Raw genomic sequence first — 19,784 nt, 5'->3', positions numbered from 1 at the left:
AAATAATTACTGGCCTGGAAACATCTTTTCTAAGTGGGATAGGGAGGCAGGGAGATCAGAGATGCTTTCCAGGTCACCAAAGAGTTCTTTAAGTAGCACCAGGATTCCTTGGAATTACTCTTGAAATATAGAATATGCTCACCAGATTTTTTTAAGTAATGTTTCAAAATATAAATGGAGATGTTACAAACTAAAAACACATGAAGTATATGAAGATTTCCTGCAAATTGGTAAGAGAAAAAGAACTCAGTGGAAAACCAAGCAACAATGAACAGGCATTTCACAGAAGAGGAAATAAAATGCTCAACCTCAGTAGTCAAGGACCTGCATCAGGACTACAAAGAAAATACTATTTTACACTCATCCAAACAGCAAAGATCGAGAAGCCTGACAAACCAGTTGCTGGCAAGTTTGTGGGTCTTCACATGGTACAAATGAGAGTCAGTCAGTACAGCCACTGTAGGAATTAATTTGAAATGAGCATTAGCCTGAAAATTGAATGGTCCCACACTCTAGCCCAGCAGTTCCTCTCCCAGAGATGCACCCAAGAGAAATAGCCCCACAGCTTGTGTTAATTTTATACACACACAAAAAAAAAACCACTTTACAAATACCTATATCCAGAATAGAAAACAGTTTTTAAACTATGTATAGCACAGGGAACTATATTGAGTATCCTATGATGAACCATAATGGAAAAGGATTTTTTTTTCTTTTTTAGAAATGTGTATGTATAACTGAATCACTTTGCTGTACAGCAGAAAGTTATACAACACTGTAAGTCAACTGTACTTCAATTTTTTAAACGTACTTTGAAGGCTAAAAAAAATACACATAGATGACAAAAACATCACTTAGTTACGAGGGAGGCAGAAGAATGAAGGAATATTCTTGGTTCTGCTGGGTAGTGAGCTTATGACCAAAGATAAATGTCATAAATGCCTGGGCATGACGGGGGCAAGAGTGATTCTTGTTTGAATCGTAAAGATTGAGAGTGGCAGCAGCTTTATAGACAGACTCCAGGGGCTTTGAGAATTGTATATGCTTCTCAATGAGCATATATCTGAAGAAAATCCATCACTTCCCATCAGCCTTGAAAGGATGCCCCAGAAGATTCTCAGCGTTAGAACTTAAGATCTTAGAACTGCTGTTACTACTTAGCTTGCTTCTGTAACAATTGTGCACACAACTGACCCTCAGCTGTGAGCTGAAAAGCCGGACAGTCCTGTTTGGAGTGATGAAGACAAGACGGTGGTGATGGCTGTACGGAGCTGTGAATAATTAATGCCTCTGAGGTGCCCACTTAGAAGTGATAAAAATGGTAAATTTTGTTACATGTATTTTGTCACAAAAAAAATACCAGAAACCACTGAACTGAAAAAAGAGTTGGGGGCACTAGTATTTATATAACTGGACACAAAATGGCTAATGGTGGAAACGGGTTGAAATGTCTAGTTTTTTAAAGCTTATCTTCTAACTCACATCTGAATGATCTATAAATAGAACTTGGAGGAATTAGAATTGCCTACAAGGGGGCAGTGGAGCCTCCTGGATTCAGGAGTGGATTCAGATTGAGTGGCTCCTCCTCCCACTCAATTTCAAAAAGCGTCTTTGGGTTGAGAGACCCTTGTTTTTATAGATGGAAAATGGGCTCAGAGAGGATCCTGGGTGCCACTGTGGACGGACCCTGAGACTTTGCTGGCAGTCAGCAGTCGACTCCGCATCCTCCATAAATAAGAAGGCCCTTGACAGAGGCCAGCATGTGAAACAGAGCTCCATTCCCACTAGACACGTTGGACCTCCTGTCCATCTCTCCAGATAGAGAAACCTGGGCAAACACACAGCCCAAGGTTGGATGGAAACCAACACAGACTTGTCCCAGTGGGTGAGGAGGGGCTGGGCAGGCGGTCCCAGCGAGCCCCTGAACCCACAAGTGGTGAAAAGACAACAGGCTTTGGGGTCTGGGTTGAAATCCAGCTTAGCCTCTCAGCCTCCAGCCAGCTTGCCTAAGAAAATGAAGGTCTTCTTGCAAGAGTTGCCAAGGGACTTACACATAGCGCTGCCCCCACATGGAATGAGGGAGGCACCCGCGGTTCTCAGGCACAGGTTTGGAACTCAGGTGAGGTTGGCTTTAGCCCTGCTGACCTCACTTGCAGGGGTGAGGACAACCGGCGCTCAGGGCCCACGAGGTAGCCCAGGTCCCTGCGCCACCCTTCTCCCCCACAGGGTGGCAGCAGTGAGCACCCAGCCCTGGTGGTTCTGTTCTGCTTCCCACTGGGCCTCCCGGCAGCGCTCCTAGCCTCACCTGGCCAGGCTGGACTGGGACCAGAAGAGAAACCCCGTCCCAGCAGAGAGGGGGCCCAGAGCTGGGGAGCTCAGGCTCTGAGATGCCAGACAGATGGGGGGTTGAGGTGCCACCCCTGTGGTCTTCCCTGGGGCCCCTAGCAGGTGGGGTAAGAGTTCAGTGGCCTTGGGCAAGTTGTTCAGTGACCACTAACAGGAGGTGCTGGGGGACCCGGCCACCTGTCCAGCACCTCCTCACCTCTGCAGCCGGATGCTGGGGCAGCAAGTGGAGAGTGGCCGGCTCTGCACCTCTATGAGCCTCATCTGGAAAATGGGAGTAAGGGGGCCCCCGGGTCTGGAGGAGCGGTCATGCGTGTCCTTCCTGCTGCCCTTCACCGGGGTCTCCCTTCCTCTGGTGCCAGAGTCTGTCCACTCCGTCCATCTGTCTTTGCCTCTAGCCGCTCGTTACGTCTGCCCTGGCATGTGTCTCTGTGTGTTTGTGTGTCTGTGTTTCTCTTCCTCATTCTTTAGCACGTGTATCTCTCTTCATGTGTGTGTGTGTGTGTGTCTCGTGTGTCCGTGTCTCACTCTCTGGCTGCCTGTGTGTGTCTGTGCAAGCACCCCCATTTCATTCTTCATTGCCTTTCTCCTGTCTCTCTGTGTGCCTCTTCCTCCCTGAGACGGGGGTTCACGTGTGTGTATTCAGCGTGCATGTTGCGTGCGTTTGTGTTTCCATGTCTCTCTCTGTCTCTGTGTCTCCCCGCCTCCGTCTATTGCAAGCGGGGCCTGTCCGGCAGAGCAGCGGATGTGTGAAGGCTGATTCAGTGGCTGACAGGAAGCCCGCCGCCCTGCCTGCTGCCCGCCAGTGTCTGTGGCGTTGGCATCGGCTCGGGCAGGTGTGCGTGCTCAGGATGAGGTGGCCGCGGTGAGGAGGCCCCCCGCTCTCAGGTAAGCCTTTCCCAGGGGTACCTGGAGCCTGGGCCTGAGGCCAGGGTCCTGAGGCTGCCCCCAGACACCCCAGGGGGATGGGAGAGGCCCTGGTGTCCTGGCAGGAGCATCTGGTTGCCCGTTGGGTGGGCCGGAAAGAAACCAGGATGCCCCACACCTCCTGTCCTGGTGCCCCCCGGCTAGGGGCCCCTTGCCCCAGCCCCTGCAGCACCCCGGGGGCAGTTGTTTCTGGGGCTCCGGCCCCTCTCCTGCCCTCGCCTTCCCCGGCCCAGCCTGCACAGCCCTGGGAAGCACCCAGGGTAGTCCCATCACTTCCAGAGACTGAGGGGCCAGGACAGGGCTCCTGGGGGCTCAGGAGCTTTGGTTTCTTCATCTGTAAAATGGGACTGTAACAACCCTGCCGCGGAGCTACGGGAGGATGGGAGAGGCGCTCCAGGCGAGGAGGCCGAGGTCTTGCCCCAGGCCCGGAGGAAGAGCTGCCCCGGCCGCCCCCACCCAGCCCCCAGCCTGGCCACCAGGTCCCTACCTGGGGGGCTGTCGAGAAGCTACAGACCCTGGGGTGCTCCCAGTGCCCCGCTCTATCAACGGGAGGCCATGGCCTTCCCCTCCCCCTCCCCTGCCCAGAACAGGAGCTTCCCTGGGGCCCTGCACCAGGCGCCTGAGCATCAGGCACCTCCATTAGAGACCTCTGGTCAGCCTCATCTGAAGGCCAAGGGTCTTTGGGGAAACAGAGCAAAGCCCAGCAGATAAAGCCTTCCCAGGGCTGGGATGGGAACATCTTGACTCTGTCCCTACCCCACAGCCTGCCCTTTGCCCCGACGGGCCTCAGTTTCCCCATCCACAGCAAGAGGAGGGCTAGGGGGCTGGGCAGGAGGGACGCCAAGGGCCTTTGGGGGCGGGAGGCTGGGTGCTGGGGCCGCTCAGCCCAACCCTGAGAGCTCTTCCGCCGTGGGCTTGTTGCAAACCTTGTTCATCTGAAAACTGCCCACTTCCCTTTCTGCTATTTTGGCCTGCAGGCCTGGGGCTGCGGTGGCCTCCTCTCCCCTCCCCACTCCACCCCGGGCGGCCTGGCCCCCGGGGGCCCTCCTGGCGCTGCGGGGGCCCAGCGCCTCTCCTTCCCCCCACCGCCACCCCGCCTGTTCTCAGACCTGGGTGGGAAAACAAGCAGAGAGGACGAGTTGAGTCCGTCTTGGTCTCGGGGAAGAGGCAGTCCTAGTTTCTTCCTCAAATGGATCTTTTTTTTTTTCAGATGAATATTTTAAAAACCATATTGTGTGATTCTTTTTAAAAAATGTAATTAAAAAAGGATTTACGGGAAGGAGTGTAGGCCTTAGGGTCCACCTGCCCTGAGAACGGATCTTGGCTCTGACTGCTCAGCTGTGTGACCTTGGGCAGAGTACTCACCTGTCTGGGCCGCCCTCTCCTCCCTTGGAGAAGAAAGGAGCCGACCTCTCCGAGGGGATGCCGTGTGGCTCTGTGACAACTGCGGGGGTGGGTGCAACAGCCACTCTCGCCTTCAGATCCCAGGGTCTCCCAGGGTCTCCCAGGGTCCCAGCACGACGCCCCGCCTGGGGCAGGCTTAGGCCTATGTGTCTGGGGGAGCAGGGAGGGAGGGCTTCAGGCAGGGTTGCCCCGTGCTGTCCAGTGCCGGCCATCCAGCCAGGATGCAGCTAACCCCTTCCCATCCCGCGGGGACCGTGATGATGACAAGTCACGGTGGGCACAGCCAACTATGCCCCACACCAGCCATCAGCAGCGCCTCCAGGTGTCATCTCAGCACTGGGCCTCCTATGACGAACCCGAGGGTTGTGTCATTTTTTCCCTCCATTAACAGGGTGACCGGTGGCATTGGGACGCAGCTGCTGGGACAGAATTTGTGTTCTCATGCCCTGCCCCCTTCCCTCACACAGTGCCAGGCTGGGGGAAGATGGACCAGGGCTAGGAGCACGCCTGGCTGTGTGGCTCATCCCAGAACAGCAGAGCCAGGAAGCAAGAGGGCTTTCTGGTGGTTGGGGGTCCTCGGAGAGGGAGGACAGCAGAGCTCAGCAGCCCAGATCCTCGGACCTTGAATGCCAAGCTGAGCGTGTGGACTTGCCCCTGGGGTCTCAAGCAGACCCCAAGGGTGGCCAGTGCTGGACCCTTGTCCCACGGGAGTAACCCCCCGTGGGTCTACCCCCAAACCTCCTTGGGGGCAGAAAGAGCCTTCATCTCGACCCAAAGATAAACATGTCAAGGGTGGGCGCTCGAGGGAACTGTCCAAACCAGCTGGCCGGAAGTGCGACACTCAGCAAGTTTCTCTTCCTGAAACCCTGACTGTGGTCCAGGCTGGATGTGTGTGTACTCTCCACAACTGTTGGAGGAAGGCCCTGGTCGATCCCAGTTTTACAGATGAGAAAAGTGAGGCCAAGAGGCCCTGAGATACAGGTAGGGGTCCCCCTGTCCAAGACCAGGGGCTCCCAACCTCACCAGCCCTGGATGGACTTGGGCCTTGGCTGGAGGCCCAAGAGGGAGGCGGCCCTGGACCAGAGGGAGGTCTGGGGAGGGCGGAGGATATGCGGCCTGGGAAGACGGTGCCCCAGCTCCTAGAGGACGGGGAGCTGAGGTCCCCGGAACGATATCCCGGGGGTGACCGGTCTATCCTCTCTCCTTATGTGGAGGCCACTGGGTCCCGAGGTCTGAGAATGGTGGTGTTCCCACAGACTCACTTGGCATTTGCGGGAAGGAGAGGTAACTTCTGCATGACGGGCCGCTGACAGAGGCTGAGCCCTGCACGGAGATTCCCTGTCAGCTTTGAAACGGGGATTCAGGAAGCTTGGGGTGGTGAGCGGGGCCACAGGGTATGGTGCAGGCCTCTGGGGGAGCCAGAAAGAAGGGGGAGGCCTGCACAAATCTCGGGTCTCCTTCAGCCTCGCCTCCCGCAGCTGTGAAGGGAGAAGCCTCCTCCCAGGTGGCCGAGGTGGGAGGCACAGGTGTTCACAGAGGGGATGCTCCGTAGCATGGGCTCCACGTGCCCACCGTGGGGCACAGGCCCCGCAGGAACCCTGCTGCCCTCTGTCACTGGGCTTTGCAAAGGAGGCTGAGTCTCTTTAGAGCTGCAATAAATCTCCCTGGAGGGCCCCTCAAGAGGGCTGAACTTGCACTCAGCAGGCCTTGCTAGGTGGCTGCCTGCAGCTTCACTGAGGCCCCGAGGCTGGGACCGGCCACAGAGAGGCCTCTTAACCCCATCTCCCAGCACATTCCTCCACCAGGCGCCAAAGTCCCTCTGCCCAGGCGCCCTTCTCCCCTTCCTGGTCTCAGGCCCACCTCCTCTGAGAAGCCTTCCTGACCTCCTTCCTCCCAGCTCCAAGGACAGGAGGAGCCAGAGCATCTGGGTAGACAGACATTTTAGGAATGGAAATCGCATCCCCAGTTTCCCCGGGAGGACTTGGGTGGGAGCAGAGAATCACCCTAGGTGGATGGGGGCTCCAGTGTAGAAGGGGCAGTGGACTCTGAGCTTGGGGAACAAAGCTGGATTCTCAGGAGGTTTTATCACAGGATGAAAGAACAGAACAAGCATTAGGATCTGGAGTCCTTGCATGCGTGCTGGGTCACTTCAGTCATGTCCAGCTCCTTGCGAAACTGTGTGGACTGCAGCCCACCGGGCTTCTCTGTCCGTGGGATTCTCCAGGCAAGAATACTGGAGTGGGCTGCCATGCCCTCCTCCAGGGGATCTTCCTGACCCAGGGATCAAATCCTCATCTCTTATGTCTCCTGCACTGGCAGGCAGGTTCTTTACCACTAGCACCTCCTGGGAAGCCCCTAGGGTCTAGAGGCTGGCATTCAAATCCTGCCTTTCCCCTTTGCAGCTGTGGAATTTGAGGCTTCCGTTTCTCTGTTTGCGAAATGGCGCTAGCCTCCCCCTCGCAGGGTGGCTGGGTGGACTAAGCAAAGGTGTGCGTGGGAGTGTGCGCTTACAGGCAGGTTTCTAGAACCTTCCAGCACTTGATGATGGCCCTGGGGGACCCAAGGTGCGGGTCTGGGGTCAGATGAGCGGACAGGGCTGGTTCTGACCCGTCTGGTCCCAGAGCAGGGAGGGTAGGGGCCGCTGGGCTGTCAGGGGACAGTTGGGGGGAGGGTTCCTAGCAGGGGCAGCCCTGTGGCCCCCACCGTGGTTCACAGTGCCCCCTGTCACAGCCTTGCAGGAAGAAGAGCGCCCCAGAGTGGACATGAGCACAGACACAGAACTGCTGTGGCCGGGGGCGGCTCTGCTGCTGCTGCTGGGGGCAGCAGCTGGCCTGTGTGTGCGCTGTTCCCGCCCAGGTAAAGCCTGGGGGTCGTGGGCCTGTGGGAGGAATGGGCGGTGTCCCCAGAGAGCCGCTCAGGCCCAGACCCGGCTGCTCGGAAGGGGCAGTCAGATAAGCCTGGGGGCGCAGAAGTGAAACCCAGGGACCCGGCCCCTGAAGACCATGGGTCTGACTCAATGGGAGTGTTGGTTCTCCGGGGTCAAAGGCATCTGTCTGTGCATGGATTGTGCCAGACAAGGGAGGGGAGAGGGGGCTGGGCAGTCTGCCTTCACGGTCCGCTCTCCCTCCTAAGTAAATGGTGAGCAAACCTCGCCAGGGTCAGGTGGCCCCCCAGCGATGAGTGGCTCAGCCCCCGCGTCTGGTCTGAGGCCTGCCCAGGGCAACAGGGGAGATGGTTGGGCCTCAGAACTCAGCTCGCACCTGGCCCCGGGGGGCGGGGTCGGGGAACTGGCTAATCTGGTCCTGCTCTTGCAGGTGCAAAGAAGTCTGAGAAAATCTATGAGCAGAGGAGTCTGTGAGTGTCTCCCCAGCCCAGTGATGCTGTGTGTCCTGCCTGGGCGGGGGCCGTCCCTGTGGGCCTCCCCTCAGGCACCTTGCCCCCACCCCTCACCCCTTCACTTTCACCTCCTCCATGCCGGGCTCCAGTGGGTCCTCAGCACTTAGGGGAGGGTGAGGGGGTGCCCAGGGATCACCCAAACCCTGCCCCAGACTAGTCGGGGAGGGTGGGAGGCACGCTCCAGCGAGCCCAGGAGCGTCTCCAGAAATCCCCGCCGTGACCCCAGCCCAGTGGGAACTAGGCTGTGCTGGGGGGTTGACAGAGGAATCCCGCCCTCCCGTTGCAGGGACAGGGACCATGGACCAGGTGCTGGGTCCGAGACAGCATGTGGGCAGGAAACTTGGGGGGATCACGGAAGGCCTCCTGGAGGAGGCGGGAAGAATCTGAAGAGACAGAAGGGGAAAAGGGGACATTCCAGAGAGAGAGGGAACAGTGTGGGCAATCACTGACTTCAGGCCGGCGTGGACACTGTCTTGGGTTTGATGCAGCCGGAGTGAACATGTCTTGAGAGTAGTGAGCTGAATTCAGAGGAAGGAGAGTCTTGACCGTGGCCAGAGGCCTTGGCCTTTGTCCAAAGGGCCAAGGGGGGTCGCAGGAGAGCTGGAGGCAGGGCGGTGGTCAAGGGAGATGAAACATGAAACGCTGTCACTGACCCGAGTGTCAGGCCCCCGGCAGGAGGGCTGCGGCCAGCGGCGTGCCGCTGGAGGGCTCCGAGACCTGCGTGCACACACGTGCACGGGCCTGCACGCCCACACACACCCACTGGCTCCCCCAGCGCTCATTCATGCATGCACTTCTCACACACACACAGGGCCTGCTTGCACGCCTGGGCAGGCACTCACATACAAACTCGCTCACACACCCTCTTCTCATTTCCTTTTGCAACTGAAAAACCACAGTGAGATTTGAAAATAGAATTTTCCCATCCATGCCCACTCCAGGGGCTGGGGCTGGACCTTCCCAGCCTTTTGGGGTCCCTTGGTCCTCTGGCTTGCCAGCCCACAACCTCCACCGGGGGCGTGGACTGGACTACCCTGGTGCCCTCCCCACTGGCCACACCCCTGCCCCAAGGCAAGTTCCTCCATATCTTCCCTCTCCCCTCCTCCCTTAGCCCCTGCCCACTCCAGTCCCCCGATTAATCTTAGAACTGAAGATGCTCAGAGGCACAAGCTAAACCTCCCCATGTGGGAGGTGGAGAAAGAGGCCTGAGTGGGAGGAGATCAGAGGGGAGACTTGGGCTCTCCCCACCTCACTTGGGTTCAGTCCTACCAGCCTGGGCCGGGCCCAGCTCCTGTATCATTTCCTCTGGGAAGCCATGCCAGGCTCTCTTCTGTGGATTTAGGGACTTGTTCCTAAATCAGATCACTTTCACCCCTCAGGAGCTCCTGGAAGACTGGACCAGGTCGCCATTCTGGTCCATGGAAAAAACCCAAAAGCTTTTTATAATTAGCTAATCTGCTCCGCTATCCTTAGTGGTGGCATTCATTCCCAAAGGCACTTCACGGGCCAAAATGTCAGCTAAAGCTCCAGCCCTCATCTCTGCATTCCATGCAGCAGTAAGAATGAAGAAGGAAGACAAAAAGGGTGCATCCCAGTTGGGAGTGCCTCCTTATTTAGGTTTCACACGTAGAATATTTAATTTCTATTTCTGTATACCCTATATCAAGCTTACCGATGAACGTTTAATTTCCATCTGTCATCACACAGTTCATCCCCTTTACCAGTTTTGCCCTCTCAACTTTGGTAAACACTACTCTTCTCTTTGTACCCACAAGTTAGTTTTTGTTTGGTTTGTTCGTTTGTTTTTTATACTTCATATACGAGTGAAATCATACGGAATTTTTCCTTCTCTAACTTATTTCACTTAGCATAATACCCTCAAGGCCCAACCACATTGTCACAAATAGCAAGATTTTATCTTTTTATGTGTAAATGGTATTCCGTGGTGTATATACGCCACATCCTCTTTACTCATTCACCTATGTGTTGATGGACACTTAGATTGTCTCCGTGTCTTGGCTATCGTAAATAGTGCTGCAACAAACATAGGGGCACGTATCTTGTTGTTGTTCAGTTGCTGAGTCGTGTCAGACTCTGCAACCCCATGGACTGCAGCATGCCAGGCTCCTCTGTCCTTCACTATGTCTCAGAGTTTGCTCAAATTCAAGTCCATTGAGTCGGTGATGCCATCCACCCATCTCATCTTGTGCCTCCCCCTTCTCCTCCTGCCCTCAATCTTTCCCAGCATCAGGGTGTTTTCCAGTGAGTCAATTCTTCGCATCAGGTGGCCTGAGTATTGGTGCTTCAGCATCAGTCCTTCCAATGAGTATTCAGGGTTGATTTCCTGTAGGATTGACTGGTTTAATCTCTTTGCTGTTCAAGGGACTCTCAAGAGTCTCCTGCAGCATTATATACAGCTTTTCAAATTAGTTATTTCATATTCTTTAGATAAATACCCAGAAGTGGGAATGCTGGATTATATGGTAGTTTTATCCTTAGTATTTTGGGGCATCTCCATATTGAATTTATAGTGACTATACTAATTTATATTCCCCCCCAATAGCGCACAAGGGTTTCCTTTCCTCTGCATCCTTACCAACACTTTTTATTTCTTGCCTTTGTGATAATATTGTTGTTCTATCAGGTCTAAGGTGAAACTTCACCATGGTTTTGATTTGCATTTATTTCCTTCATAATTAGTGATGTTGAACATCTTTTCATATCTGTTGGCCATTTATAAGTCTTCTTTAGAAAAATGTCTATTCAGCTCCTCTGCCCATTTTGTTAATCAGGTTGTTTTTTGGTTGTTATGAGTTGTTTATATATTATATTATAAGGGACATTAAGCCCTTATCAGATACATCATTTGCAAATAGCTTCTCCTGCTCGGCAGACGGTCTTTTGGTTTCATCGATGACTTCCTTGGCTAAGCAGAAGGTTTTTAGTTTGATGTCGTACATTTATTGGGAAATAGACCCTTATAGATGGGTGTGTGATTGTCTAAATATAAATCAGGTTCTGTTTGAAAGGAAGAAAGTGATAGATGTCTAGCTGTGTTTGCTAAGCCCTGAAGTTGTTGTTCAGTTGCTGAGTCGTGTCAGACTCTGCAACCCCATGGACTGCAGCATGCCAGGCTCCTCTGTCCTTCACTATGTCTAAGCCCTGAAGTTGCCTCATCCGTTACTGGGGAATAAATGGCATGTTTGAACATCTCCAGGACACCGTGCTCTCAAAGGAATCTTAAACATTCCTGGGGTGGTAGGTGGTGGGGGCAGCCTCTTTGTTGCTCCTGGTTGAAGTCACCATCAGGTCCCTGAGCAGTTCTCCCAGCCCTGCCCACAGACCTTCCTGACCATCTACGTGTCTGGTTGGCTCCAGCCCAGGCCCGTGTGAGAAGGGTGGGCACCAGTGGGCAGGCAGGGGGGCTGTATGGACGAGGAGACCATCAGGAAACCCGGGATCTGAGTCCTGGAGGGCTGCAGCACCCCCTCACTCTCGCCGTGGTCTGTCCCTCCCTGTCTGTCTGTTCTCTCTGTCCCTGGGGCTGTGGGAAGCCAGGCCCTGACTCAGCACAGCTCTGTGTGTTTCCAGGCAAGAGAATCAGCAGAGCTTTGCAGTGGCCCGGACCTACACCCGTGAGTCCCCTGGCAGACGGGTCCCAGGCTGGGCTCAGGGTTGGGGGTGTCAGCCTCAAAGTCCCTTTCATCCTCATTGTTCTGAGGCTGTGGCCAGGCCTGATCGGGCTGGGTGATGGGGTGAAGGGACTACACCGGCCAGCTGGTCTGGGGCCCGGCCAATACCCCCTCATCCTTTGCAGTGGTCAGGGAGGCCTGGCCCGGGGACACGGCCTCCAACATGGAGTTGACAAGGTAGGAATGAGCCCCCAAACCCACACCCAAGGGAGGTGATGAGGAGGGCCCTGGGGAGTCCCCACCTGGCAGAGCCCAGGCCAAGACCCTGCTCCTTCCTCAGACTTCAGAGCCCCAGTTCTGATTCTGAGGGCCCCACCAGGGGGGCTGTGGGCTCCAGACCCCCAGGAACCCCAGGGGCCTCTTCCCAGCCCCTTCTCAGCCCTGCCCCCTCTCCCATGCAGGAAGGACAAGCTGTTGCGGTTCTCCCCCAGCCTCGAGGGTGAGTGACCTGGGACACAGGGGTGGGGGCTGGGGCAAGATGGGACGCAGACAGGTGAATACCTGGTAAGACAGGTGAATACCTGGTAAGACAGGTGAATACCTGGTGGGACAGGTACTAAGCACAAGGCCTTCCCAGAGGAGAGACATGCCAGCTGGGCTGGGAGGCCTGATGGCTGGCCCAGTGGGGCGAGGGGACAGAGAGCAGGTGTGAAGGTGTGAAGACTGGGAAACACCTGGAGGGGCCCGGGCTGGGGAACCAGCATTGAGCCAATGGGCGTGGACTTTCTTCCAGATTCTTCATCCCCCAGGTACCAGTACTTCAGCAAAGGTAGGTGGGTTCTGGGCAGGAGGGGGCTGCGGTGCGGGCCCACAGCCCCTGCCGCGGCCTGATTCTCGCCCCCTCCCGCAGGAAGCAGACCCAGATCAGAGGAAGCCTACATGTGAGCGGCCTTCTGAGGGCCCTGGCCACCTCCGCCCCGCCCTCAGCTTCCTTCCGCGAGAACGGCCTCCTGCCTGGAAACCCGCGGGCCGGGCAGGCTCCCTGCAGCACCGTGGTCCCTCAGAGGACCGCGGCTTCGTGGGGACGAGGCCGGGAAAGGGACGCAGCCCTGCTCGGGGGCGGGGCCGTCTGGGTGGGCGGGGCTCACCCTGCCTCTTCGGGGCTCACCCTGCCTCGGCGGACCCTCCAGAGGAAGGGCCCCCCAGGACATCTCCTCCTGGGCTCCCTGTTGGGCAAACTGAGGTTCTGGGGCGGAAGGCGACTTGCCTGAAGTCACCCGGTGCGGTGGCTGGAACCAGGCCACCACGCTCTCAGCCCCAGGGTGGCTCAGGGGTGAGACCCTGGCTGAGCCCCGCACAAGCTCCGGGGGGAGTGACGACGGGGAGCAGCCGTGGTCTCACCGCCCCCACGTGAAGCCCCCATCCCCACCACGGGCCTGCCCCGCAGCTGGTGCTATGTCTGTGTTTTCTTGTCAGAGACCCCACCTCCACGGACTATTACAATTACGATCCGTTCCAGAAGCCCGTGGAAGGTGAGGCAGAGGAGGCAGCGAGGGCAGATCAGCTTCAGAGGCCACACCCTCGGGGCTGGGCCAGAGAGGGTTCGGAGGAGGAGAGGGAGGATGGAGAGGACCGGGGAGGATCTGGGAGGACCGGGGAGGACTGAGGAGGACCGAGGAGGATTGAGGAGGATCTGGGAGGACCTGGGAGGATTGAGGAGGCTGGCACTGCGGGCAGGAGCTGAGATGCAGAGGAGGGCAGGGATGGGAGGGAGCAAGAGTCAGGGAGCAGAAGGGGAGCTGAGGGCAGGGACTGGGGTCAGGCTGGTCCCCTTGTCATTCAGAGCCCCCCTCAAGGCTGGGGACACATGGGTCCTTGGAGGGAGGCCCTGGAAGGGGCAGATTTGCTTGAAGGATGCCAAGCCCTGCTAGCCCTGAGGGTGCTGGAACCCTGGGCTCTTAACACCTTGGCTTTACAGAACAAGAGGGTGGGCAGTGCCTGCTGAAAGGGGCATAGGCCTGAACCCCCGCCTAGGCCGAGCTAGAGTGGAAGTGAAGGTCTTCTTCCCCGATGCGCTCCTATACTGGGGGGAAAGCCCTCACTTCTTAGAGACTTCAACAAAGATGGAAGCTGGGTGGGGTAGTGTTTAGAGCTTAGCTTCCTTCTTGGGGTGTGGGGGTGGGGTGCAAAGCCAGGGTACCAGGCTCTGATATGCCACACCCAGCCTAGGCCCCTGGGCAGAGGATCCTCAGCCTGCCCCCACTGCCTGAAGGGTTAGGCAGGTTCCTGTCTCCTGTGCCCCCAGTGGCTCTGCCTGCCCCTCTTGCCCACATAGAGATGGGTCTCCCTTCTCTTTAACTATCCACGGTGGGCCTGCCCCTCCCCAGAGCATTCAGGGGTAGCTTTGAAAGACAGAAGGAGCCCAGGGTGGAAGCCACGGAGCCAGGCCTGTGCCCATTAAGAAGCTTGTCCAGGAGAATGTTCGAGGCCCTGCGGGACCCAGAGGGGGCTTGATGAGACAGAGGGAGGGAGGAAGAGCCAGGCTTGCAGGCTTGTCGGGCAGGATCCACCAGCACCGCCTACCTTCTCCTCTCTCCCTGGCAGATGACGATGACACCAATTCTTATGAGAACGTGCTCATCTGCAAGCCAAAGAGAATGGACTCGGGTAAGTTTGCGCTGCTGGGGTCTGGAGCTCCCGCCGAAGGTTCACCATGACCAGACCCTGTGTCCCGGGAGGAGGCCCCGTCAGTCCCTGGATCTCCCTCCCTCCCTCGAGGGTCTGCCAAGCGCGTGAAGGATGCAGGCTGCCCCCCTAGAGGGGCGGCCACGGCACCTCGCTGGCCTGAGGAATGGCCGTGGTGGCTGTCCCTTCCCCAGCCCCTGTCCTGGTGCTCTCCCTGCAGGGGACGAGGGGTCTGAGGATTATCAGAACTCGGCGTCCATCCAGCAGTGGCGGGAGTCCAAGAGAGTCATGGGTATGTGGCCGGAGCCCAGGCATTCCTGAATGGTCCCCTTCAGCTGGCTTGCACTGGAGGGGGCCGCCCTAGCCTGGGACACACAGTCAGGGGGAGGGGGAGAGAGGGGCGCTTAGGGGATCTGGGAGGACGAGGCCAGGTGGGCTCCCCCGAGGCCCGTCCAGCTGATCCCACGGCGAAGCTTCTGGTGCATCAGCGGCTGCAGCGGCTCAGCCATGGCAGGACCTCCTTCGGCAGCACTGTGGCCTCTGAGGTTGGGTCCTCCTGGCCTGCTGCCCGGCCAGCGGCTTGGATGGAATCACACTTGCCCTGCTCCGGGCGAGAGACTGCCGGCAGATCCCAGAGGGGATGGGACGGACACACTGCCCAGTGTAGCCTTTCCCGTGTGCTTCGTGGTGCCATCTGCGGAGACAGGGCCGGGCTGATCGTGTCCACGTGAACCCTCTGACCGTCTGCCCGCGGATCCGCAGAGCCAGCCCCGCGGGAAGCGCCGCTTTCCCTGGCAGGAAGCCCAGACGAGGACGGGGAGCCCGATTATGTGAACGGGGATGTGGCGGCCACCGAAGCTTAGGGAAGAAGGTGCCTGGAGGAAGGTATGGTCCCGGCTGGTGGGCTGCATGAGGGGGATCACACCCCCAGGGAAAGGCAGAGCACCGGGGCTGGAGGAGCCACAGTGGGGGCTGTGGACAGCACTCATGGGTGCTGAAACGGGGTGGCTTCTTGGGGCACTGGACCTCCCGGCAAGTCCCTGCCCACCCCCAACTCTTGTGGCTGGTGTAGTGAGGTAACATACTTACAGCAGACACAAAGTCTCAGCCCCGGGGGTGTCAGGCAGGGCAGGCTGGTGAGTCTGGGTGGGCCTCTGCAACCTTGGAGGGTGATTTAACCTCCCGTGACCCACTTCCTTGATTGCAACGTGGAGCTACTGGGACCTGCGTCTTAGATGGGACACGCAAGACCCTCACAGAAAGCAGGGCCAGGGAATTCCCAGGTAGCCTGGTGGTTAGGACTCCACGCTGCCGCTGCAAAGAACATGGGTTTAATCTCTGCTCGAGGAACTAAGATCCTGCATGCCACGTGGTGCAGCCCCCCCCCCCCCGCCCCGCCAAAAAAAAAAAAGCCGCAGGACCAGGATGACTTGCCCATGTTGGACTCAGGAATGGGGTGGGATGGGGGGCTGGTGGTGGTGCCAAGTGCTCACACCACCACCCCTTGGCGCCCCCCAAGGCACAGAGAGGACAAGCCACCTGCCGAGGTCCTCACTTAGAGTGCGTGGAGGAGGGGATGGACACAGGAGCATGAAGATGTAGGAGCCCGGGCCCTGCCTCCAGAAGGGAGGGAGTCAATCCGAGGGTCCTGGAAAGGCTGCCTGAAGTCCCGATCTGGGGGACACGGGCAAGCCTGTCACACTGGGGGCAGGCCTGGGCCATTTGAGAAACCAGCAATAGTATCAGCCACAGGCGTTTAAGCTCAAAGGGCAGAGCCCATGGTTCATTCATTCAGCCCGCACCTAGAGGGCACCTGCCAGGGGCAAGTTCTGCCTTAGGGGCTAGGGACACAGTGATAAAGAGAAGGTACACAAATCCCTGTCCACTGAGAACTTCCATTCTGATGGGAGAGAGGAAACAAGAGAACTAGCTGGAAGAGGAGAGGGGAGAAGAGGGAAGGGAGGAGAGGGGAGGGGAGAAAGGAAACTGAGCAGTTAGGATGTTAGAGGTGGGGAGAGGCAGGAGGAATGCGGTGGCACAGGGGAGGGTGCCACCATTTAAGCTGGGAGGCAGAGGAGTCTTTCAGAGCTCCCCTCCTCATTCATCTGGGGGAGGGAAGGACCCCTGACAGGAGCCTGATTCCTACAACAGGAGGGGAACAGAACAGAGCGATGGGGGAGTGGCAGAGGTGGAGGGCAGGGCCAGCAGCTGGGTTGTTTTCTGGGGATGTGCTCAGCAGGGGAAGAGGGACTTGCTGTTTCTCGGGTATCACTGCCTGCCATTGTGTAGAGACGTGAATACAGGGGACGAGGAGGCAGGGAGGCCAGTGCCTTCGGGCAGGAACCCGGGAGGCTGCAGTGGAGGCAGACCGTTTGTGCAGCTGAAGGGGCTCCCTGACGCGCCGTGTGTCAGCTGCGAGGTGGAATGAGGATTGAAGAGGCCTGGGGGTTTTGCCCGAGTCAAAAGAGAGGGCATCACTGTCTGCAGCTGAGATCAGGGAGGTGACCAGCAGAGCGGGTTTTGTGGGCAAGGCTGGTTTTATGTCTGGGCCTGCTAAGTTGGAGATACCGGGCAGGAGGTTGTACGATATGGGGAGTTAAGAGCCCTGCGTCTGGATTCAGGGAGAGGGCAGGAGCAAAGAGGCTGTGCAGGTTCCTAAGAGGAGAGAACTTAGAGTACGCTGTCTGACACACGATACGGGGAGCCTTAAGTTTGGGGTCGGACTCTGGCTGGCTGGAGTTTACACCCTCGGCCTCGCACACAAGGTCTGAACTGCACAAGCTGGTGTCCAGAGTGGCCTGAGAAGACTGGAGCGGCCTAATCCCCGTGTCCGAGTAGGTGGGAGGGCCACCAGGCAAGGCTGGGGGCAGAGTGGGGTTAGGGCCTGGCACCTCTGGTCAAGTCTCTTTAGGAACTCAAACAAAAAGCAGGCACCTCCCTGGTGGTCCAGTGGTTCGGACTCCGAGTTTCCATGGGGATTCATTCCCTGACTGGGGAACTAAGATCCCCAGCCTCTCACCTAAAAAAAAACAAAAAAACGGCAGAAGCTCTTGGCTCCTGGAATAAGAAACACGCCCGTTTGATGGGCACTGCTCACTGACCATCACTGTGTATCCTCCTGGGGCCAAGGGGACAAAGCATCAGGCCAGACAAACCTTTCCCTCTTTTAACAATTACCTTTCCTCTTCATTGAAGGAGCCAGGGAACCATTTATCGCCTCCCCAGGACCCCTTCTCCAGAGCCGCTCAACTTCTACACTCCCTACTGCACTCCTGGGAGGGGCGTCAACGTGTCCTGAGGACCAGCCGGCTGGCCACGGGGCACCCAGCCCGGGAAAGGACAGCTATACGGAGCCAACCTCTGACCGGCTCCCAAGGGCAAGGCAGGAGCCTGGGGTCTGGCGGCTCCTGCGGTGGTCCCGAGCCCAGAACTGGGGGCAGCCACATCCCCCTACCCGCATTGAAAACATCATACTACATGGGTGTTCGTGTCCTTTTTTTTCTGCTTTGGATTTTGATCCCAAATTGCTTACTAACGTTGGAGGCCGGGATTTCGTGATGGATAAGCTTGTACAGTTAATTTATGCAGGTGGAGTCGTATTTAATATTTTGCGTTTCTGGGTAGAGGTTGTGTAGTAACCTGTCTCCTTTAAGCATTACATGTACTTCACTTCGACAGTTGGGGGTGCCCTGGCGCTCCTTTCTCTGGGCCTCAGTTGACAGAAGCAGAGATGAAGCCGCGGCTAACTTCATGAAACTTCATGAACCTTCATGAACCTCTCGTGGGAGCATCCGCTGCGGGCAGACTGCGGAAGGGGCAGGCGGGGAGGAGTGGCCAGGGCCCCAGCTGACTGGGCAGGAACATGACCGTCTCATGGGACAGGCGGGAGCCTGAGGGACCTTCTGCCTCAGAAAAGCCGGAGTCAGGGAGACAAAGCGCCTCCTCCGACCGAAACGTCTCAATAAACATTTCCAGTTTAAGAGCAGTGATTTTCCTGTCTGCTTTCCCCGCTTCACTGGAACCTTCTAAGGCGATGAAGGTCAGGCTTGTTTCATACAAAGGGGCCCTGAGGGATGTCCCAGGTGGCCCAGTGGCAGACTCTGTGTTCCCAATGCAGGGGGCCTGGGTTCCATCCCTGTGGTCAGGGATCCCCCAGGAAGCAGCTAAGAGTTCGCAGGTCGCAGCTAAAGAAGTGCCACATGCCACAAAGAAGATGGATGACCCGGCACGCTGCGACCTGGCGCAGCCAAAGAAATACTTAAGACAACCCCAAAACTCTGAGATCTGGAGAGAAGGCTGAGGACAAGAACCTCTTTCCAGACGTCTCATCAGACATGAGACCGTACCGTTCTTTCCATGAGAAGTTAACGCTGCAAGTTTGGAAATTAGAGAAAAAAAACATCTAGAACACAGCTGTTGGCCGCCCGTCCCTTCACACCCTGCAGCCTAGCCTCACCGGCAGGGACAGCTTAGGCCTGAGCACAGGTGCGGCGGGACTGCGGCGAGGCTCCAGCAGGAGGGGTCCTGCCCCACCATTGAGTGTGGGAAGCTGGGGTGTCACAAAAAAATGGGCACAGGCATCCCTTTGCTTCTCAAGGATCCCAGAGCTCCAGACAAAAAGTAAGACTGAGGAGGCAGGCAGCTCTCTCATGCTCAGCGTTTTCACTGCAGGGGCCTGGGTTCAACCCTTGGTCAGGGAACTAAGATGCTGCAAGCCACGCGGTGCGGCCAAAAAATTCATAATACATAAATAAAATTGAGAAGATGCGCTGAAGCATTTTATAAAATTTCTGCTTGCAGTTTTTGAGGACCTTAATTTTTTTTTTCCCCCTCTTAATCAAAACCCTAACCCAAAGAGCCAGTGACCTTGGAGACTTTCCTGTGACCATTCAGCAGCAATGTGGTCTTGACGCATGTCTAACCCCACCTGGGGATTTGCTTCAGAACAGTCTGGGAGTGGGGTGGTAGGGTTGCTGGGTGGGAATATAGAAAGAACAAGACGGGAAAGTGTTGGTAAAATTGTTAAGATGAGTTATGTGAAAGTTCACCATATCATTCTCTATATTATCTATAATGATTATTTTCCATAATTTTTAAACATGGGAAAAAAACCCAGCATTTTGCCAACAAACAAAAAAAGCAATTCTACAAAATTCACTGGGAAATTCTAAAGCAACAGATACACCCGGCTACACAGAAAAGGTGACCTGGAGGGAGGTTCCTCCAGGTCTATCTGTACTATCCTCCTCTGCGACTTTTTTTTCCCAATTTACTTATTTATTTTTTAAAATTTTCTGGCTGCCCCTCAAAGCATGCTGGATCTTAGTTCCCCAATCAGGAATCAAATCTGTGCCCCTTGCAGTGTAAGTCCAAAGTCTCCACCACTGGACCGCCAGA

General features: G+C 56.5%; 1 protein-coding gene across 3 annotated transcripts; it reads left to right on the top strand.

The window, feature by feature from the left end:
• The first annotated feature begins 3,070 nt into the window (after positions 1 to 3,070).
• LAT2 (linker for activation of T cells family member 2) lies at positions 3,071 to 18,372 on the top strand. Of its 3 annotated transcripts, XM_040260942.1 has the most exons (14): positions 3,080 to 3,231; positions 5,556 to 5,655; positions 7,405 to 7,530; positions 7,989 to 8,028; positions 11,662 to 11,705; positions 11,888 to 11,939; positions 12,164 to 12,201; positions 12,496 to 12,531; positions 12,613 to 12,643; positions 13,179 to 13,234; positions 14,307 to 14,369; positions 14,608 to 14,679; positions 15,150 to 15,272; positions 17,583 to 18,372. In XM_040260942.1, exons 3-13 carry the CDS (start codon positions 7,437 to 7,439, stop codon positions 15,248 to 15,250), a joined length of 627 nt encoding a protein of 208 aa, XP_040116876.1. In that variant the 5' UTR covers positions 3,080 to 3,231; positions 5,556 to 5,655; positions 7,405 to 7,436; the 3' UTR covers positions 15,251 to 15,272; positions 17,583 to 18,372. The 3 variants fall into 3 exon arrangements, with proteins under 3 accessions (XP_040116873.1, XP_040116876.1, XP_040116883.1); XM_040260939.1 differs by lacking the exon at positions 5,556 to 5,655 and having other exon boundaries at positions 3,071 to 3,231; XM_040260949.1 differs by lacking the exons at positions 5,556 to 5,655; positions 12,613 to 12,643 and having other exon boundaries at positions 12,496 to 12,511.
• The last annotated feature ends 1,412 nt before the right edge of the window (positions 18,373 to 19,784 follow it).

Source organism: Oryx dammah, unplaced genomic scaffold, assembly GCF_014754425.2.
Source record: "Oryx dammah isolate SB20612 unplaced genomic scaffold, SCBI_Odam_1.1 HiC_scaffold_2, whole genome shotgun sequence".
Taxonomy (NCBI): Eukaryota; Metazoa; Chordata; class Mammalia; order Artiodactyla; family Bovidae; genus Oryx; species Oryx dammah.
Note: the sequence above shows the minus strand (reverse complement) of the source record. Positions and strands in the feature narration are given on the sequence as shown.

Coding starts and splice junctions, on each gene's coding strand:
- LAT2 (XM_040260939.1), top strand. CDS start 7,437: ATGAGCACAGACACAGAACTGCTGTGGCCGGGGGCGGCTCTGCTGCTG. Junction 12,202..12,495: donor GTTCTCCCCCAGCCTCGAGG/GTGAGTGACCTG, acceptor ACTTTCTTCCAG/ATTCTTCATCCCCCAGGTAC. Junction 14,370..14,607: donor GCCAAAGAGAATGGACTCGG/GTAAGTTTGCGC, acceptor CTCTCCCTGCAG/GGGACGAGGGGTCTGAGGAT.